The sequence below is a fragment of the Salminus brasiliensis genome, chromosome 6 (assembly GCF_030463535.1).
Source record: "Salminus brasiliensis chromosome 6, fSalBra1.hap2, whole genome shotgun sequence".
Lineage (NCBI taxonomy): Eukaryota > Metazoa > Chordata > Actinopteri > Characiformes > Bryconidae > Salminus > Salminus brasiliensis.
The window spans coordinates 3,485,447-3,505,784 of NC_132883.1; the positions used below are offsets into that span (position 1 = coordinate 3,485,447).

Consider the following 20,338-nt stretch of genomic DNA (forward strand, 5'->3'; position numbering starts at 1 on the left):
CTTAACTTTCACTGGAAGTCAATGGAAAGATTTTACTCCAGGTTATTTTGGAGCGTTTTTTGATTGACGGCGGCGATATATTAGATATACCAAACTTTAAATATTCTTTTTATTGCAATATTACACACACACACACACACACACACACACACACACATCCTCTTGGTGTACCCACTCTTCATACACACAGCATCTTGGTGTAGCAGCTTGTCTCTCACACTGCGCTCCTGGCTGTAGTCGAACTCCCGCCTGAGCGCTGCGCTCGGCTGTGATTGGACTGTTAATGTAGCTTTTGTTCACGCGGCTATAATGTGGTTCAGAGGTGAGCGGCTCCTGGGGGTCCGGTTGCCCGGCTCTACTGCGCTTGGCCTGGTCGCTCTCTCTCTCTCCCTCGCTGGCCTGGAGTGAATGCGCGAGCTGCGTAATGAAAAGGCTCTTTGTGGGGCCTGCTGGCACACACACACACTCACTCACAAACTCTGAGTCTGAATCTTTATTTATTTATTTATTTATTTTTATATTAAATACAAATAATTTCATAATAATTTTTAATAAATTCAGTTTCAGTAATAATATAACATGCGCGGTGGGCTTGTAGACACCTGCTCATCACCCTGTCTTCTGAAAACAAGGGGATTCATAGGGGGTCTGTCCACCTTTACTGCAGTAATAGCCTCTTCTTTTCTGGAAAGCCTTTACTAGGTGTTGGAACATTGCTGTGAAGATAGTTTGACTGCATTCAGCCTTGCACTCAGCCTTGCACTCAATGCTGGGGGGCTTTGTAACCCTCTAGCTCATGCCTGGCATATTAGGCCCTGTTGCTGCTCCACAGAGTCCTATTCTGTTAGCAGTAGCTGTGTGTGTGGGCATTTGCACATCGGTGGCAGCAAAGGTATTTGATGATGTATTTATTGATCTGCAGATAAGCAGATGTTCATGTGACCCTGGACTATTTCATTAATGCTCATCCAGGTGAATTCACCTGTCTATCTCTGTGTCTCTTTGTGTTTATAGACAGCATCATGCAGAACCCAGAGAGTGGGTCAGAGTCAGCGTCCACTGTAGCACTGAGGACGGCCACTTCTGCCCAGGCCCCCGTCGTTCAGCCGGTTCCTGCATCCCAACAGGTAGGCAAATGCACTCGACCCACAGCGATGAGTCCAGTCTGTCATGATTACTGTAGATGCTCAGGTTGACATCAAAAGCCAACATTGAACAGACGTCACAGATCCGTCACAAAACAACATTGAGTTGTCCTCAAGCTCCAACATTAGACAGACGTTAATTTTTGGACTAATGTTTGACAGACGTTGAATTTTTTGTTGAAAATGAAATTCGGGTGAACGTCAAAAGCCAACGTTTTCGAGACGTTGAATTTTGGTTGGAAAAAAACAGCACTGGATTGACATCAAGATTAGAAAGACATCAGTTTGACGTCAGAAAGATGTTAGAGTCTTAATATCGGACAGATGTTGAAGTTGAACATGAAAATCTGATGGATGTCAAAAAACAGCCTTTTCCAGTTTGGCAGATGTTGAATATTTGTTACTTAACACCATAATTATTCCTAGGGAGGCGCCAGACGTCAGTTCGACGTTAGAAAGATGGCGGGCTCTTACCGTCGGACAGATGTTAAACGTTGTTGAAAATGAAAATAAACTTGATGTCAAAACTCAACAACATTGAATTTTGGTTGGAAACCACATGTCCACAAAGTCACATATCCGTCAAAAAACAGCATTGGGTTGCCATCAAGCTTCAACTGTAGACAGACGTCAGTATGACATAAGAGTGATGTTGGATTCTTAACATCGGATGGACGTTGAACTCTAGTTGAAAATGAAAATCAAAATTTTTTTAATAAGTCACATATCCGTCAAAAAACAGCACTGGGTTGCCATTAAGCTCCAACGATATTGGACTCTTAACATCAGACGGACGTTGAACTCTAGTTGAAAATGAAAATCGTCTTGACATCAAAACTCAGCGTTTTCCAGACATTAAATTTTAGTTGGAAACTAAAGTCATATATCCGTCAAAAACAGCACTGGGTTGCCATCAAGCTCCAACTTTGGACACACGTTGAATTTTTACTGAACACCATCAACATCTAACAACGTTAGAATTTGTGTTGAGGTTAACACTCTAAAGTTTAGCAGACATTGGGTTCAGTCACCATACCTCACAACTAAGTGTTGGAATTTGACGGCAATATGACGTTGACATGGGACTTTTAGAAGACGCTGGAATGTGGGTTACTTAACATTACATGAGCTTTTTTTTGCAGCCTTTTTATCGCTTAGAAATACCAATCAAATTTTTGGACACGCCTACTCCATGAAACATAAGTCTTACGTTGACAATTTCCATATTTTAGAATGAACTTAGAAAGATAACATCTGTAGAAAGCAGGTGGCGCTCTAAGAAGTTTTGAACTTCTTTAACTTTGATTTTCTAGTTTAGACTCTAGATTCAGATTTCCCTTCTTCGCTGTGATGCGGCTTCCCAGCAGGCAACGGACGTAAATTTGACGTCAAAAAGACGTTTCATGTTAGATTTCGGTAGAAACTGAAAATCGGTTTGAGACGTTTTTTTTTTTTTTATTGATTTCTTTTTTTTTTATGATTTATTTCAGAATTTTTACCTGTTTTCTACCCAATTTAGATCGCCAGTTACCCAACTCGTACTTATTGCTAGCAGCGCGATCAAGATATGAACAAGCGATCCCCTGATTGCCTGACTCCGCCTTGGTCCGCTGGACCACCCGGAGCCCTGGACGTAGAATTTTATTATATTATATATTATATTATATATTTCGTATCCACCGAAAACCAACATTTGGTTGACATCAAGCTCCAACGTTAGTCGGAATGTTGTATCAACCATCAACGTCTTACAATGTTGGAACCTCATGTTGTGTGAAGGTTTACCAGACCATGTGTTTTTCTCACTTTACGTTAATATTACGTTGGGATGTGACATTTGGTAGACGTTGGATTTTGCTTACTTTAATCACAGCTTAAAACCGGTCGAATATCAAGGTCTGCTATCTTCACTATTCTACGTCAAATTGACCTTGGCATTGGACGTTGTCCTGACGTTGAATTTTAGTTGGCCGGTATTACGGCCTACATTCAACCAGATAACATCTATCAACACTGGTGGCCAGCTGAGTTTATAGCTTCCCTGGCATTGGACAGCAGGTTGCTTCTCAAAAGGCAGTGCGAATTTTGCGTTTTCCACAGTCTCAGTCCTGGGAACACAGTGCTCTTCACATTTTCGCGTAATATAAACCCCCCCACCACCCCCAAGTTAGTAAGAGCCTTTAAGCCCTCCGTCGGCCAGATGCTCAGCTGAATAGCTGAGGTTTAATGGCTGCTAGATGGTGCAGGAGTGATGGAAGATCCTTCCTCAGTAGAACCTTCCTAACTCACGTCCTCGCGCCGCCAAGGCGAGCTGAAAAATGATTAGTCATGCCGATGTCAACGGCTGGAAGGAGAGATGTTGGGTTTGGACCGGCCGCTCACCCTGAGATGTCCACAGAGACCAGACTGGAGATAATTAAGGCCGAGGCGTTCATGGCACACATCACACGGCTCTGACAGTTTTACGTATTTGAAGAAAGCCAGTGTTGAGCTCACAAACCACCAGCGGCCTTCGTAAGCCATGCTGACCGGGAGGCCCCGGTTTGCTCGGGTCTCTAACGCTACATTTAATAGGCTCTTATCCTGGGAAGCTGCATTTTCCAGGCGGAGTTTGGTGTAATAAATAAATATGTTAAGGTATCAAAAAAACACTGTTCTCTCCGTATTTGGAAAGTTACCAGCAAAACTAGGTTTTTTTAATCATTTAGTTTTGTTATAATAAAAATCAATGAATTTATATATTTCCACATGTTCATTGAATTTACATTAACAAAAATACCTGTTTGATTTTAAGCGATAAAGAGAGGCAGGAAAAAAGTCATGTACAATGAATTATTTATTTATTAATTCATTATTATTTTTGGTTCATGAATCCATATTAACACCGTAAGTAAAATATTTCTTCCTTTATAAACATTTTACAAAAAAAAAAAAAAGAAATTACAATACAATTTCAGTTAGGACAATTTTTTTACATTACAAAATAAAAATAAAATAATATTAATGTCTGCTTAAACATATAAATATAAAACAAATCAATATTAAAAAAGTGTTTGAATGTTTATTTATTTTTATAGATTCCCCGGTGTGTGTATGTGTGTATATATATTATTATATTTTTACTTTACATTGATTAGTTTTACTTAAAAATCTGCACTAAAACATATAGATTTAATGGAAATCTACTTGCCAATTCCTGTCCGTTGTGGCTCCGCCTCCTGCCTGAAGAAAAGCTGTTTAACTGACCTTAATCCTCACAGGTGCTGTTCATTATTCTAATCGACTTCTTCAGGTACCGTTAATTAATGCTGATAATGAACCCATTGGCTGAGTTGTTAATGTGACATAGTCAGTAACTCTGACCTACCTAAACACTACCCAGCACTCTGGAAATTACCCAATAGGTTTAGATAAAATGTCAGATTATATAAAAACAATTAACAACTAATAGAAAAGAGAAGATGAAAATATAAAGTTTCTATAGGGATTTGATGAGTATAAGTACGACGATGTACAATGCTGGAGATGGATGAGGATGTAATCAGAAATGTGTGTGTATGTATGTATGTGTATATATATATATATATATCTATATCTCATATATATATATATATATATATACATACATATGTGATATATACAATATATACATATGAGGATATAATCAGAGGTGTATGTGTGTATATGTATGTATGTATGTCTATATATATATAATATAACATATATATTTATATATACATATATACGTATAATATACACACATATAATATATATATATAATATATATATACACATTTTCTATGGGTCAGCATTTCTATTGGTCAATTTCGTCATGACATTTTGAAGCAATATTAAGGCCGACATAGTGGAAAAATGACAAAAATGGTAAAAATAGCCAGATATAGTTGTGTAATCATTTTAATTGATCTTAATCTTCCAATAAACAATACACGTGAATCTCCACCTTTACCTACATTTCTTTGCACTGTATGTAGCTGGATTATTTGGCTAGTTACTCTCAGTGAGTGCTTCCCAGTCCCAGTTCTTAGCACACTGTGGAGCCCACATTACCATGTTTTTCTGCTTTAACACTTTAAAAATGGCAAAAAAATTTATAATAAAATAATAATAATAATAAAGATATATATATATATATATATATATATATATATATATATATATATTTCAAGATTTCAATATACTTCAATAAATAGAGATTCTTTCTAGTGTGGGGCAGTGAAGTACACTGTATTTGAATACTGTGACAAACACATCTGTACATATGCAGGTTACACAGGTAGGGCTCCCCACCAGCCTGTGTGTTTCTTATCAATGTATTCGCCCATCCATGATCGATCCACCCCTGAGAAAACATATGCCAGGAAGGCGCTCAGTGTGCCCATTTATATCAGAGGCACTGATTGTTTATTTATTTATTTATTTATTTATTTATTACCTTTTTTTTCTTTCTTTTTTTTTCTTTTTTTCTTCTTTTTTTTGGCTTGTGTGTGTCTGTGTGTGCGTGTTCCTGTCTAGCAGCGCGTGTTAGTTCAGGCCACAGGCTCTTCCCAGAAGGGCGGACAGGTGCAGCAGCTGTCTAGAGTGCAACAGGTCCCTCAGCAGGTACACACATACACACACAAACACACGCACTGCCTTCCAGGACGGGCACTCTAAATATCGCACCCGCGGGTTTTCCCATCTCTCTTTCCTATCTCCACGCGCTCTCTCTCTCTCTCTCTCTCTCTCTCTTCGTCTCTCTTTATCTCCATGTCTCCAGACACCTCTCCTAAAGCGCCGCCGCTCTGACAGCCCCCCGAAACACTGCCGTGCTGAATCCTGTCTGCTTTTTTTTTTTTCTCGGGCCCGTGACGGTTCTAGCCCGTCATGATGAGTCCCTTAATGAGCCGCGCTTCGTCTCAGTAGGGCTTTTCTATTCGTTAGCGTGAAGCTTTGTTCCGGCTGCCACCTACTGACTCCTCGGCTGCCGCGACTAACGCCGGCTACAAGAGCACACCGCCACTCTCTCCTCTCCACTACCAACCCTGCAACCCGGCCTCCCGCATCCCGCCCTCTTATCTTCCACCATGTCACTAATGCTGCAGCTTTTGTGTTCAAGTGTTGACAAAGCATTGATTTGTGCTAAAGCTCTGTTTATGTTTTCCCCGGTGTGTGCGTGTGTGTGTGTGTGTGTGTGTGTGTGTGTGTGTGTGTGGGGCAGGTGCAGCAGATACAGCATATATACCCCACCCAGGTGCAGTATGTTGAAGGAGCCGAGGCTGTTTACCCCAATGGCACCATGTAAGCTACTTCCACCGTTCCACTGAATTTTGTAATAGGACTAAAATAAGGTCTCTAAAGGCGTGATGGCCCAACATGGGATAAAGTAAAATGATTTTTAGGGTTTAATTTAATAAAAAGTTCTATTGGAGGACTTTTATTTGTCCGAGTACGTCATTAAAGCTCTGTATTAAAAAGATCTCTCTCTCTCTTTTAGTCGCACTGCATACTCCTACAACCCTGAGGCCCAGCTGTACGGGCAGGGAAGTGGCAGCACCTACTTCGACTCTCAGGCAGGAGGAACTCAGGTGACCACGGTGGTTTCCTCAGCTGGAGGAGTTCCCTCTCACGGCATGGTGGGGATCGCCATGGACGTAGGTGGCAGCCAGATCATCTCCAGCGGCAGCGCCTATCTCATCCACGGCGGGATGGACGCCAGCCGGCACCACACCTCACACTCCGCCCGTTCCTCCTCTGCAATGGTACGACCCGCTCCTCTAACCCTAACGCCCTCAGTGTTGGATGAGATTTCTTAGAGGTTCTTGAATGGTTTAGAGAATTTGCATCACGTGTGGGTCTTTATTAAAGGGTCCGTGTCCTGGGAAGCTAAACTTCACTCTTTTATTACATTAAACACTTTGATGTGGTAGATGAACTTCGTCAGATTCCTCCTGGGTCCATACGGACTGTATACGGAAGCTAAGCTGGTTCAAATTAATTGTTTTTAAGGGGTCATGACAGCCAACCATTTACATAGATCGGCCTCTTAGGCCTACAACAGTTTGGCACCGCCTACAGAACAGAAGAAGAACCGCCTACTTCTTACAGAATTAGTCCAGTTAGTCTTAGTTAGTCCAGACTGCAAATGGGCTGCCAGCAGATCATAAGGAGCAGAGCTCATTTACATATATTATCATAAGTATATTACATATATTATTACATATATATATATTACATATATTATCATATAGTCATAATTCATTCTAAGGGCGTTTTTCACACTAGCAGTTTTTCCTCATTTGGCCAAGTAATAAAGCTGTTTTTCAAGCCCGGGAGTGGTACAGAGCACAGATGTCTGGTCCTCCTGAAGTCGGTGGTCCAGGGTTCGATTCAAGGGGACTCTGGTGTGGCCCGCTGAGCGTGTGGAAGCTATCTGCTCATGGCACCGTCTGTGGGTTTGCACTGTTCTTCACTGCTAGGGTGTTCGTATCCAAGGAAAATGAGGAAAATCAATGAACAGATCAACCTAGGTCCTACTATTTTGTTGCCTTGCTGACTCCGCCCACTTTGCACTGCACTGCCTTCTAGTGGCTCACATTGAAAATAATTGACTACCGGTCGCTTTCTTGCATTGCGTCGCTGCCGGTGTGAACACAGGGTTAGTGAAGGTCATGCAAAATGTGGTTCAGAAGTGGTTCATGACTGTGGTCTGTGGTCAGTGGCCTTCCTGACCCCTCTTTTGACCCCATTGATGAGCACATCTTGTTTGGGGCCCTTTCCCTATCACCCACAGCAGAGTACTGCGTATTTTATGCCGTGATGTTTAACTTTTACAGAAGCTAGTTAGAGCCACTTTATGATGCTGTTATGGCGGCTGTATAATGTTTCAAGTGAGGCATCGCAGGGCGACAGATGTTTTAAATATGAAAGGTTTTTATTTTTTTTTTATGTATCAAAACTTCCCAGCACACATTCGGCTAAAAGGGATTTAGCAGGAATTCTCCTCCAGTGATGTGCTGGTGAAATAAACCAGATGTGTTCGGCAGTGGCTGAAGTTCCAGCGAGAGCCAGCATCAGTGTCTCAGTGAAAACAGCCCAAGAGAGTGCGTTGTCCCTGCTGGCCTGTTTGGGGGGGGTGCAGTGGATGACATGGAAGAAGCTGAGAGACTGGGAGAAACTCGAGAGAGACCAGAGCTCTGCCAGAGCTGGACAGGTTTCACCTGAGGAGGTTCTGTCATTTATTCAATATAATAGATAAAATATATATCTGCAGTCTGTGATCTCTCTAATTCAGTAAATCAGGCTCCTCAGGGCCCCCAATGTAAAGCAGAGTATGTCTTATAATGATCTTCCCAAAGTCTGATCAATGCTGTATTCCAGTAGTACTGCTCTGCTCTCTGTGTGGAATGGGCGGTCCTAAAAGTGGGTCAGGTCCACCTCCGCACACCCCTGACCAATCACAAGGCTAACATGGCTGCAACCTGGAGAGCTACAGCTAAAGCTACAGATAAACCTGGCGAGCTAAAACTCAAACCGCGACTGGGGGCGGGGGAAGGTGGTTGCCCCGCGTTGGTGGCGTGAAGTGGGCGGAGTCAGTAAAGCAACAAAGTTGGCCACAGTTTATGTAAATTAGGAGCGAAGCAATGTGGCGATATGTAGGCATTTTCTTTTAATCTAAGCTAAACTCCGACTCAGACTCAGACGTGGCTCTTTCACATGCACATCGGGGAATGAGCTTATTTGGCTGTTTGCTAGAGATACCGTCAACGTTTTTAAATGCCGTAGTCTACAGTATTACCGTTATACCGTCCAACCCTAATTATAATCTGATTTATATGGATTCATTTGCATACAAAAATGTCACATACATGCTCACACATGGCGAGCCCAGGGTTCAACAAAATTATCGGATTCTGCATATATCGTCCCTAAATTCAGCCATGTCACTCCACTGCTGCGTTCTCTTCACTGGCTTCCTGTAGCTGCTGCCCGCATCAGATTCAAAACCCTGACTCTGGCCTACAAAGCCAAGAACAGACCAGCCAGCCCCTCCGTACCTGATGGCAATGGTCAAAAGCCGATCCGCACCAAGAGCCCTTTCAGCTTCAAGTACGGCTCGGCTCGACCCGCCATCCCTCAAAATCCGCGGAAGACAAGCGTCCAGGCTTTTTTCTGTCCTGCACCAAAGTGGTGGAACGAGCTGCCCCTGGGTGTCCGAACAGCCGAGTCGCTCGCTGTCTTCAAACGCAGACTGAAGACCCTCCTCTTCCGAGAGTACTTGGACGATTAGAGTACTATGGTCACCTTATTGTCTTGTGTTTAGTAATGTCTAAGCTTAGAGGTATCCTTTGAATTATTGGTCTATTCTAACTAGCTGAGGTTTTTCTTGGGTAAATAGCAAAGCACTTTGTAAGTCGCTCTGGATAAGAGCGTCTGCTAAATGCCTTAAATGTAATGTAAATGTAAATGTAATCGTACCGTGATGATTCCAGAGTAACCATATTCCCTCTGACGATATATCAAAAATAACAAAACCTGCTAACAGACAGCACGTCGTTTTGGCAATAAGGACAAGGCATATGACACTGAAATTAACCTTAAAAAGTTTCTTTAAGGGGCTTTAATCAGTTCTGAGGAAGGCCGACTTAGATGTAGGGCTGTGTGTTGGCCCAGAGAACCTGGCGATACGTTGTGAATCATGATACACGGGTTATGGCACAATATATTGTGATACTGTAAGCAAGATATATATCAAGACCATGGCTCACTATGACAGTTTAATAGTGTATATATATATATATATATATATATATATATATATATATATATATATATATATATATATATATATATATAATTATTAAATTGTCAGTATAAAAAACACCATCATTTACATACGTTTTTATTCAATCAGAAAAATGGGATCTGAAGACAGATTACAACACTGCCATCTAGTGGCCTGGGTTTAAACGCAACACTAAATGAACCACTGTTCGCCACCAATCTTTACATCTAAACTATTAATTAATAATCAATACTGTGTTTTTCAGAACTGATACAGTACTGCAAAACATAATATTGCGATACTTCGATATATCACTATTTTCTTGCAGCCCTATTAATGCAATTTCTGCCCACTTTACTGGCTCCCTAGACTTCCTTTGTCTGCACCAGTATGATTTTAATGATCTTAATAAAATTATAAAATAAACACCCTGCTACCTCTTCAGTCCGAGCCGTAATTTGGGCAAATTAGAATCTGCTCACGTTCCTATTGGCCAATCCGATCCTTACAGTTTGCACTGCTTATGATAAACCAACAAGCTAGCGAGGAAAGAGAGGAGAGGAAGAGAGAGAGAGAGAGAGAGAGAGACTGTGACGGGTCAGGAAGGAGGCTGCTGCTGCTGCTGCTGCCGCCGCCTCTTCTCTCTTGCTTCTGCTCCTCAGCAATTCAGCTGGGCCTTGTTTGCAGCGCTGTTCACAGGCACTCGAGCGCCCTGCGAGAGAAAGCAGCCCCAGGGCTCGTTACCGCTTGGCCCAGAGCCCTTGGGAGCCTTTAAAAGATCTGGAAGGATGCCTGCTTGTTTCACCCCTTCCTTCACTTTCTCGCTCTCGCGCTCTTTCTTTCTCTCTCTCTCTCTCTCTCTCTCTCTCTCTCTCTCTCTGTCTCTCTCGCCCGCTCTGACTCTTTCTTCTTTAGGTTTTGCCACTATTCCACACATCTGTGTGGCACCCTCCCTCTCCCTCTCTCTCTCTCTCTCTCTCTCTCTCTCTTTCTCCCCCTGAGCCTCTATTCTTCCAGCTCTTGAAAGAGAAGCTCCTGCGTCTGGGACTGGCTGTGCCCACTTAGTCTATCTCAGTGAGGGACGAACTCACTTATTCTTAGAAACCAGTCTCCTTTTATACACAACAAGATGTTGTTTGAGTTATATTCGAGTTATATTTGAGTTATATTCGAGTTATATTTGAGTTATATTTGAGTTATATTCAGAGAATCTAAATTAAAGGCCAACCCCCTGCTCGCCTGAGGCCATTGTTCTTCAAGTAGGAATATAATAGGCAACAGTGGGAAGTCCTGTTCGGGAGCAGTGTGCTCCAAGTGTGTACAGTGTGTTTGGGTGAACCCCAGCCTACACTCAGCCTTAAAAAGGAAGGTGCTATAAAGGATTCTTTGAGCGATGCCTTAAAAGAACCACATTGGGTTTCCATAATGTTTTAAGAGGTCTGGAGATCTTTGGAGACGTCTGAAGAAGTCTAAGTCGAAAGATCTAAAGATCCGTCACATAATGTTAAGGTTCTTTTTCAGTTTATTGGTTCTCTGGTGTAGACATGGGGCCTCATTCATCAGAGCAATCATCCTAGAGCGGTTCTTCTATGGCTGTTTGAAGCACCTTTGTTTTTAGGAGTATAGAGCACAACGAACAAATCTGGAGGATAATAAATATCCAAGAGAAGGTTTCAAGGTCCCTCAATCCACACTTTCAATCTGCAGCAAATGTACAGATGCAATAGATCTGCATTATGCTCCTTATCTTTGGTCTGGGGTGCTAAAGTGCAATGTTTGTGGTGGACCAAGAGCTACCCATAAAAACAAGGAAGTGAATATGTTCAAATGGGATATAGCATAAATATGATATGCAATATGCCGTAATACATTTGCAACATTTGATTGACACTCTGATCCAGGATGAATGTGGAGTTAGAAGTCTTGCCCAAGGACTCCTGCTGGTGTAAGGCCATGTGCTAGCCTGGCCAGGGAACCAGACCCTAATATGTATTGTATTTACATTGATTTAGCTGACGCTTTAATCCTGAGCGATTTACAGGGCAACTCGTATTACAGAGGTGTAGGCCAGTGTAGTGTTAGGAGTCTTGCCCAAGGACTCTTATTGGTGTAGCACAGCACAGTCACCCAGACCAGGAATCAAACCCCAGTCTCCCACATGGTGTGGTAGCTCAGTGGCAGGTAGTGGTGTTATCTGTTGCGCCACACCAACCACACCATATGCCACAGGGAACAGGGTGGTTCTTCATACTACAACACACCAACCACTATGATAACATCGGACCTTATTCACCAACCATTATTTGAGAAGAATTTTCTTCTAAAAAACCCACTTGTGCAGTTTTCACGAAGATTCTGACATTCACTAGTGTTTTCTTGAGATTTGTTCAGTTTTACCAAGCCAATGGGATCCGTTAGTGTAGGAGCAGAGCTGTGAGCAGAATATTAGGACTATATGATAAGTTGGAATAGATAAACCTGCACCAAATCCAGTTATCCAGGACTAATTATGCTCTGATTGTAATGACATTTGTAGGTAGTTGTCATGTTGCTCTGTCCAGAGTGTTAAAACACGTAGTCTATAACATTACTCTGTGTTGTTCAGTTTACGAAGCCAATGGGATCCATTAGTGTTGGGGCAGAACTTTGAGCAATTCTGTGAGGAAAATTTTTTTTACGACTTTTCTTAAGAACAAATTTAAGACAATTCATACGAAAATATTGGTAAATGAGGTCCTATATATACATATATATATATATATATATATATATATATAGTCTGACATCTGATATGTTTAAATGGATTAAAAACCAATGGTAGACCTGCACATAATCCAGCTATCCAGGACTAATTATGCTCTCATTGAGCAACATGACAACTAACTACACATTTCATTACAGTCATGTAGTTTATAACATTTACTCTTTTTGTTGTTTGTTAAATTTATAATTTTTTTGTTAAAATGAGCGAATTTTCTGATGGCTCAAGTAAGGATGCCAACTTTGGCCTGTATGCCACACTTTAGGCAGCCCCTGGCCTAATGGAATGGTAGCATTAGACGACCCTGTGACCCTGTGGCCCTATGGACGTTCCCAATAATGCATGATCTGCGTAAGTCTGCATGCATGTCTGCAAGTTCATTCGGCGAAGACCAGAGATTTTCGCCTGGGCAATAGTGCGAGGAGGCCCGAGCCTGCAGCTTAACCCCACCCTCCCCCATTTATGTGCATGCGTTGTTTTTGTGTGTCCACTGTTAAAGAGTTAAAGAGCTGCAAACACTGACTGTCTGTGTTAGAAATGCACTGATCTGATCTGGCTACAGCTAACAATCTGATTGCCTTTTTCTTTCTTTCTTTCTTTCTTTTCTTTTTTTTTTTTTTTTTTTTGTTTTGCATTTCTTTTATCCCCCCATTTCTCTCTCTCTCTTCCCCTCACCCCTTCTCACCCCCTCCCGGTTTGCTATTCTGCATGCTCCCCCTCTCTCTCTGTAGCTTGAAATGGCGATTGAAAACCTCCAAAAGTCTGAAGGGATTGCCTCTCACAAGAGCAGCCTGCTCAACAGCCATGTAAGTCATCCAAGAAAACCTTCTTTAACAGCAAAACAACAGCAAGCGGGAACAAAACTGAAGGCCCGCTGCTCCTGTCACTTTCCCCTCTCTCCGCTAAGCCCCTCCCCGCTGCCCCGTGCTTGCCCTACTGCCTTAGAGCTCCACCCTCCCCGTTGCTCACTGTTAGACACACCTTTCCAGCACTGTAGGGATGGCTTTGATGGGGTGGCTGCTTAGACTCCTGGTGCTAATCTGTGATCAGCGGGTCGATTCTGTGGGGGTTACATCTGAAATCGGAGCAAGTCCCATATCAGTCGAAATTATCAGCCATAACATTAAAATCACCTGCCTAACATTGCGTAGATCCCTCATGTGCCACCAGAACGGCTCTAACCCGTCGAGGCATGGACTCCACAAGACCTCTGAAGATGCCCTGTGCTATCTGTCCTGTCAGTTGAGGACTTATAAGGTGGATCATCCAGGAGCATCAATGAAGCATTGGTACTTTTGGTAGATCAGAACTGACCACTGCATACCGGGAACACCCCACAAGACCTGCCTGATGTTTTGGAGATGTTCTGACCCTCCAGTCATTGTCTAAAACATCGCAGTTTGGTTCTTGTCAGAGTGTCTCAGATACTTACGCTTGCTCATTTTCCATCACCTTCAAGAACCTGACTGTTCACTTGCTGCCTAATACATCCACCCTTTGGAAGCTGCCATTGGAACCAGATAATTGGTGGTATTTACATCTCCTGGCAGTGGTTGTAATGTTATGGCTGATTGGTGTAGTCCGTCCAATCGTATTCATAGGACTGAATCATATTGAGACCTAAGATCTACACAACTGACACACATTAGATTTAGAAGCATTGCTGTGAGGATTTGATTGCATTGAGTGTTAATAAGGTCAGGATGTTGGATGAACACCACCCCACCTCACTATCTCCAGCTCCTCAAGTCATTCCAAACGTATGGGATGGAGCACCAACCATCATTCCAGAGAACACAGCTAGCTCCACTGCTCCACAGCTCAATGCTGGGGGGCTTTATACCCCTCTAGCATGGGGCCGATAGGTTCACATCCATTCAATTTCAGAGAGTCCTTTTCAGTTGGCAGTAGCTACTCTCTAAATGTGCAATATCAGCAATGGAGGCAGCTTAAAGTAGCCGAACGCGTTCATTAAAGGGGTGTCCACAAACATTTGGACATATAGTGTATATCATCACACACTCATCACTCATTCCTATATGCATGCCAGAAGCCAGTTTCCCACAATCCCAGCCTTGGAATATCCCCGTTTCTGCATAGTTCAGTGATTTCCCTGCATTCATCAATCCTGATTCAGCTCATGAAGGGCTTGATAACCGTCTGATGAGTTGAATGTTGAAGTACGTCTGAGCAGGGAGCGCACTACTCGGCACACTTCAGGGTGGTCCAGGACGGGGATTTGGAAACATTTTCTCTAGATCTCTATCCAAAAGGGCAGGCTCAAAGCTGGCAGCACAGCACCGCTGATTTGCCCCTGCTTCCAGAGCTCTGATGTGGAGCTATCTGAGCTGTTCTTTGTCAGTTGCTGCTTTGGAGAAGTGTCTCCATGTAGCCACACATAGAAAACTCTGCCCACGGCTCAGGCTGTTTACAAACGTTTACAAACATGTGATTAAATACCCCTAACTTAATGGGCCTGCTACAGGCTAGCTTCCTGCAGGTGTGTGTGTGTGTGCATGTGTGTGCGCGCATATGTGTGTGTGTGTGTGTGGAAGTAGGGGATGGTGTGTGTCACCTTTTCAGATTGCTGTTGAACAATTATGCTGTCAGACTCCTGAGCCTGTTCTGTTTATTCCTGAAGGCAGGCAGTTAAAGCTCCCCTCCCATGTTTTCCATGACTGAAGAGTGTGCTAATTCTGGGTCAGCGGTAGGGGTGGGCGAGATGGCCGTATGTTGTACGTCATTATCGCAATACGTTACATCACAAAATGTTTTCCTGAGCACATCACAGGTACAGCCAGCCTTTGTAGAACGACCAGCATTCTTAGACTGCTTGCTTAAAGGGGAAATCCAAGAATCGTGCATAAATTCCTGCATCATTAAATCTTACATATATAAACAAAGTCATTCAGAGTGGTTTCGTGTGAAATATACGCATATAGAGTTGTTCACAGTAGTCTGTGTAATGGTTAATGCTTTTAAAGGCTAGTTATGCAAATTATGCTGATTTTCTTTCCATATTTTTACAGTATTAAATCATTAATATACAAAACAAAGGCATTTGTCTGAATGTGGGTTTGGTGTGAAATGCTCTGTTATAGATAAACCTGCCAAGTCTGTATTGTTCACAGTGGTAGTGAATGGACCCAGATGTCCGTTTACCTTTTGAATGCCTTCAGAAGTGGCGTCACAGTGTTATTATTAACCATGAATAGTAGCAGATACACTGTCTGAGGCAGAATGGCAAAATGAAGCCAAACGATATACATTTCTAAAACTCAGGAGACATATTTGGGGTCACTGGTGGTCTTGGATACTCTCTGATAGTTCTAATAGTAAGAACCCATGTCTTATCTGTCCCCCTAAAAAAAAGCCTATGGTCCACCGGAGGTCCAAAAGTGTTATTATAAACTTCTGTTAACAGAGACTAGTCCCACCAGTCTGTACAGAAGTCTCTGTAGTTACTGAGTAATACATCTTAGTGTGTGATAGGTCTTGGAGTGTTAAGGGGGTTAACTCAGCATGCATGGCAGCAATTTTTTTTTATAGTGTAAAAATGGTTTCTACTACTATTACTGCACTTTTTATTTTTTTAGCCCATTAGTAATGTATTCTTATTAATTTATTTTTTACCAGTTGTTTGATTTTTCCTCCATATTAAAAATGTAAAAGAAATCTTATTATATAATTATTATATATATAATTATCTAACAGTTTTATCATATCTATAAATGTATATATTATGGAAAAAACACCCTTGACTCAGATGGCTCATGGCATGGACTGTGGGATAAGTTGATAGAAGGTGTTCATTATAGAGGTTAACTGCTCCACCGTGATGTGTCGACCACCCTTCGTCCGGTACCCTTTTATCACGCCCTTTTGAACATCAGTAAAATCTCGCCCTTTGCCCATGACGATGGTTTTACACTGTGCTACAGCTGACTGGTGTGCTCGCTTATTTATACATGCAGTAAACCCTGTTTGGTGGCGTCTGTGACATCCCAGGCTGAGGAGACTTCCAAATTCCAAACCTGGGGTGGTCATAATATTCTGATATGACTGTGACAGCAGGGGGCGAAGGGTGGTAGCATCTCGGAAGCCACTAACTCCGTGGGATGTTCTAGAGTCGTTGTAGTGAAGGTGTACAGAGAATGGACGTCTGGCACATTGAGTGCCTCCCAGCGGCATAACAGTGGTGCCCCACGGGACCAACGACTCCGGCACAGAGTGGTACAGTGCAATCAACTCACCACTCTGGAGCAGCTAACCTCTATAATGAACACCTTCCCTCGCCCTAATACCACAGTCCATGCAACAAAGTCACGCTACAGTCATCTGAGCCAAGGGTGGTTATTCCCACTGTTATGTAGGTGGTCCTAATATTCTGATATGACCTTGTGTCTGCCACAGCTTCTTTTCAGTTGATTTCATATTTTGTGCACATTGGACTGGTGCAAAATGAGTCAAATTCCACCTGATTTAGCATGTATATCTGTGTGTGTGTGTGTGTGTGTGTGCTTACAGCTACAGTGGCTACTGGATAACTACGAGACAGCAGAGGGTGTGAGTCTGCCCCGTAGTTCCCTCTATAACCACTACCTGCGCCACTGCCAAGAGCAGAAGCTGGACCCAGTCAACGCCGCCTCCTTCGGCAAGCTCATCCGCTCAGTCTTTATGGGGTTGCGCACACGCCGTCTTGGCACCAGGTCCGTCTTTCGCACACACACACACACACACACACACACACACATATGTACAAATTTTAATCTATTAGCATTTCCAAAACAAGACATGTATAACACCACTGCATCAATTAGAGGCATACTCATTGTGTGTGTGTGTGTGTGTTTCAGAGGGAACTCCAAGTACCACTACTACGGCATTCGTGTGAAGCCCGATTCTCCTCTGAACCGACTGCAGGAGGACTCTCAGTACATGGCCATGAGACAGCAGCCTGTCCATCAGAAACAGAGGTGTGTGTGTGTGTGTGTCGCGTTTGAACCACCACTGTTCACTCCCTGCCAAAGCTTTGATCCTTTGCTTTTTTGATGTTTATTAATTTTTTTCATGCCTGAATGAGGCATAGATTGCCATCCTAGCCTCTTCTGTCTCTGCGATGAACACCACAGGTGCCCCCTCTGACCCGTATCTATATATTCCGCCCTGGTGGTCCCCTGGTTAGTTGCCCTCTAGTGTGTGTCGTTAGTCCCTGCCCTAGCCAACCTGTCCGTGCCCTGTCATCCTCTGTGGTCAGGTTTAAACCCTTGCATAAAGTGGACGGGATGGCCGATGGACTCTCCGGCGGCTCCCATCACTCAAGCAGCACACCGGAGCAGAGCGTGGCCGCGCAGAGCCAGCACCACCAGCAGTACATAGGTAATGAGCCAACACTATAGTAATCAATACTACCAGCACCACCGCCAACCACAAGATATGCTTAGCGACCTGCGCTACATGCTACCGTGTGTTTATTTGCAGATGTGTCTCATGCCCTGCCCCCGTTTCCCTCTCCTGACCTGGGCTCCTGCCCGCTGCCGGAGCGCATCACCATGAACGATGTGAAGAAGCTGCAGAGCATTTACAGGGACCACTGTGAGGTACTCACTCTCACTCCTGATCCACACCTTCTCCGTGCAGCCGACTCAGGCTGTTTACACCTTGCATTTAAAGGGTTTTTTGGTGCTTTTTGGAACCATACCACATTAAAACCCAGGTGGAAACACACCCAGAACGTCCAGAACTCGCGTTAGGAGGTGGTCAGGGACCGATCTTGACCACATTTAACAGAAGTGTAAACTAATGAGTTTTCCGTGCGAGTGTGTGCTTTCTTTGTGGGCCGTTTTCTGATGGAGTCATAACAGGAATGTGACAAGTATCTGTTGTCAACCCCCCACAGTTCCTCCTGGAGCTGGACCACCGTGATCCGTTAAAAACCAGTGACTGTTAAAAATGTAGACACCATGGGTGCAATTTCCTTTCGTTCTATAAAAATGAAGCCACCATGTCGTCGAATTTTCAACCAAGGACTATATGTTACAAATAGTGCTTTTTGAGTAAGGTATAGCACAGGGCAGCCAATCAGAACAGAGCTCATTTACAAGTTACAGGACTCCATGTACTGTAACTACTACACAGCTACACAGACAGACAGTAAGTGCCTGTTTACACTTGGCCTTTACATATATTTTGTGGACGTAGTATCTGGATATTTATTTTTTTTGTCACGTGGCAAGTGAAGGGTACATTTTGGCTCTTAAATTATGCTATACTGAATTTAAACAGAATGAAGAATAATGTATTTTTGTTCATTATATGATCATTTTAAATCAATCAATCTATCAACCTTATTTTCACTTGAAAATACATTGAGGGTGACCCTCATTTTCAGTGTATCAGAACAACAGTAAAAAAAAGAAATGATCAACTCAAAAACATTGAAATCTAATTAAAAACATAAAATTATTTCAAACTAAATAATGAAGATAATAGAATATTAGGATTATTAAGTATAAAATGTACGAATGACAATTTTCTATTGTTAATGTTCTCTCCTAATCTTCTATTATCTCGATTGTTCAGATAATTAACCTATTGTTTATTGGGAACAGTAGGTTTTCACTTCGGGCCAGTTTTGAGATCCTCCCGGGACGTTTCTGACAAAAGTCCCGTCTTTGTCTCGTGTGTCTATTAGAATACTCACACTGGCTTATTGAACAGCCTGCTGGCAACAGAGCCAAGTCCCCTCAGTAGCACACCTGCAGAATGTGCAGCAGTCAGGGTTTGGCCGGGCTGCAGATTTGGCCGTGTCCGGTGCGGTTTCTCTCAGAGGGGCAGTTTGATGGTCTCGGGCAGTCCCTCCCCTCACTCTCTCTGTTCAGCTCACACCTTTTGTTCCAAAGCTCCTTTCATCCCTCTCTCAGTGCCTTTCCAGTCATGCCAATTAACCTTTCAGCCAGCAGGAGACACACACACACAAACACACACACACATACACACACCACCACTCGGGCCACTCGTCTCCCTACCTTTGTCTGTCACCACTTTTTCACTTGTCAATCAAAGCGAGAGCTTCTTTTTTTTTTGGCATCGGCCTCTTTTTATAGACTTTCCTGACGAGCATGAAGACGCCTCATCTGTGAGGCCGATCACAAAGTTTCGATGTCTTTGTCGTCTCGGGAGTCAAAACTCTGATGTTTTTTCCAACGCTGTCATTTTAAAACCACGTTTTTTTCTGAGTTGAAAGGTAGGGGGAAAAAACGAAGAAAAAAAAAACACACTTGTTTGTGGAGGCCGGGGAATTTTCCCTTTTTTGTATTAGGAGTGTGGTGTTTGAACTGTTGCTGGGGCAACGGTAAACAAGGTTGCCATGGCAACATGGTAAGGAAGCCAAAACATATCGCGTGATTGGTGGAGGGCGGGGTGGGGGTGTGCTATAGGGCTGTGTAACTGGATATAGGAGCAAGTGTCCGACCACAGGAGAATCTCTGAAGTGGGTGCGAACCCCACTGAATAGAGATAGTGTGTACACACACACATACACACACACACACACACACATATATATATACACTACTGCTGAAGAAGACCTTGTTCAGGAATCCCCTGCATGATTTGCAAAGCAGAAAAGACTGACGTGAACTCCTT

The 20,338-nt window shown here is 43.0% G+C and overlaps 1 protein-coding gene across 8 annotated transcripts in view; it reads left to right on the forward strand.

The window, feature by feature from the left end:
* The window catches only part of rfx2 (regulatory factor X, 2 (influences HLA class II expression)), a 52,579-nt gene that overhangs the window by 21,631 nt on the left and 10,610 nt on the right, over positions 1-20,338 (forward strand). For 5 of the 8 annotated variants that reach the window (XM_072681341.1, XM_072681340.1, XM_072681337.1 and 2 more), the window contains 9 exons: positions 1,015-1,127; positions 5,682-5,768; positions 6,367-6,446; positions 6,643-6,907; positions 13,423-13,497; positions 17,219-17,400; positions 17,548-17,667; positions 17,949-18,070; positions 18,173-18,291. In XM_072681341.1, coding sequence (XP_072537442.1) covers positions 1,023-1,127; positions 5,682-5,768; positions 6,367-6,446; positions 6,643-6,907; positions 13,423-13,497; positions 17,219-17,400; positions 17,548-17,667; positions 17,949-18,070; positions 18,173-18,291 — 1,155 coding nt within the window. In that variant the 5' untranslated portion in view covers positions 1,015-1,022. Of the gene's footprint in view, positions 1-823; positions 893-1,014; positions 1,128-5,681; positions 5,769-6,366; positions 6,447-6,642; positions 6,908-13,422; positions 13,498-17,218; positions 17,401-17,547; positions 17,668-17,948; positions 18,071-18,172; positions 18,292-20,338 lie in introns of those variants that run through there. The other 3 variants (XM_072681343.1, XM_072681338.1, XM_072681344.1) reach the window with 3 other exon arrangements.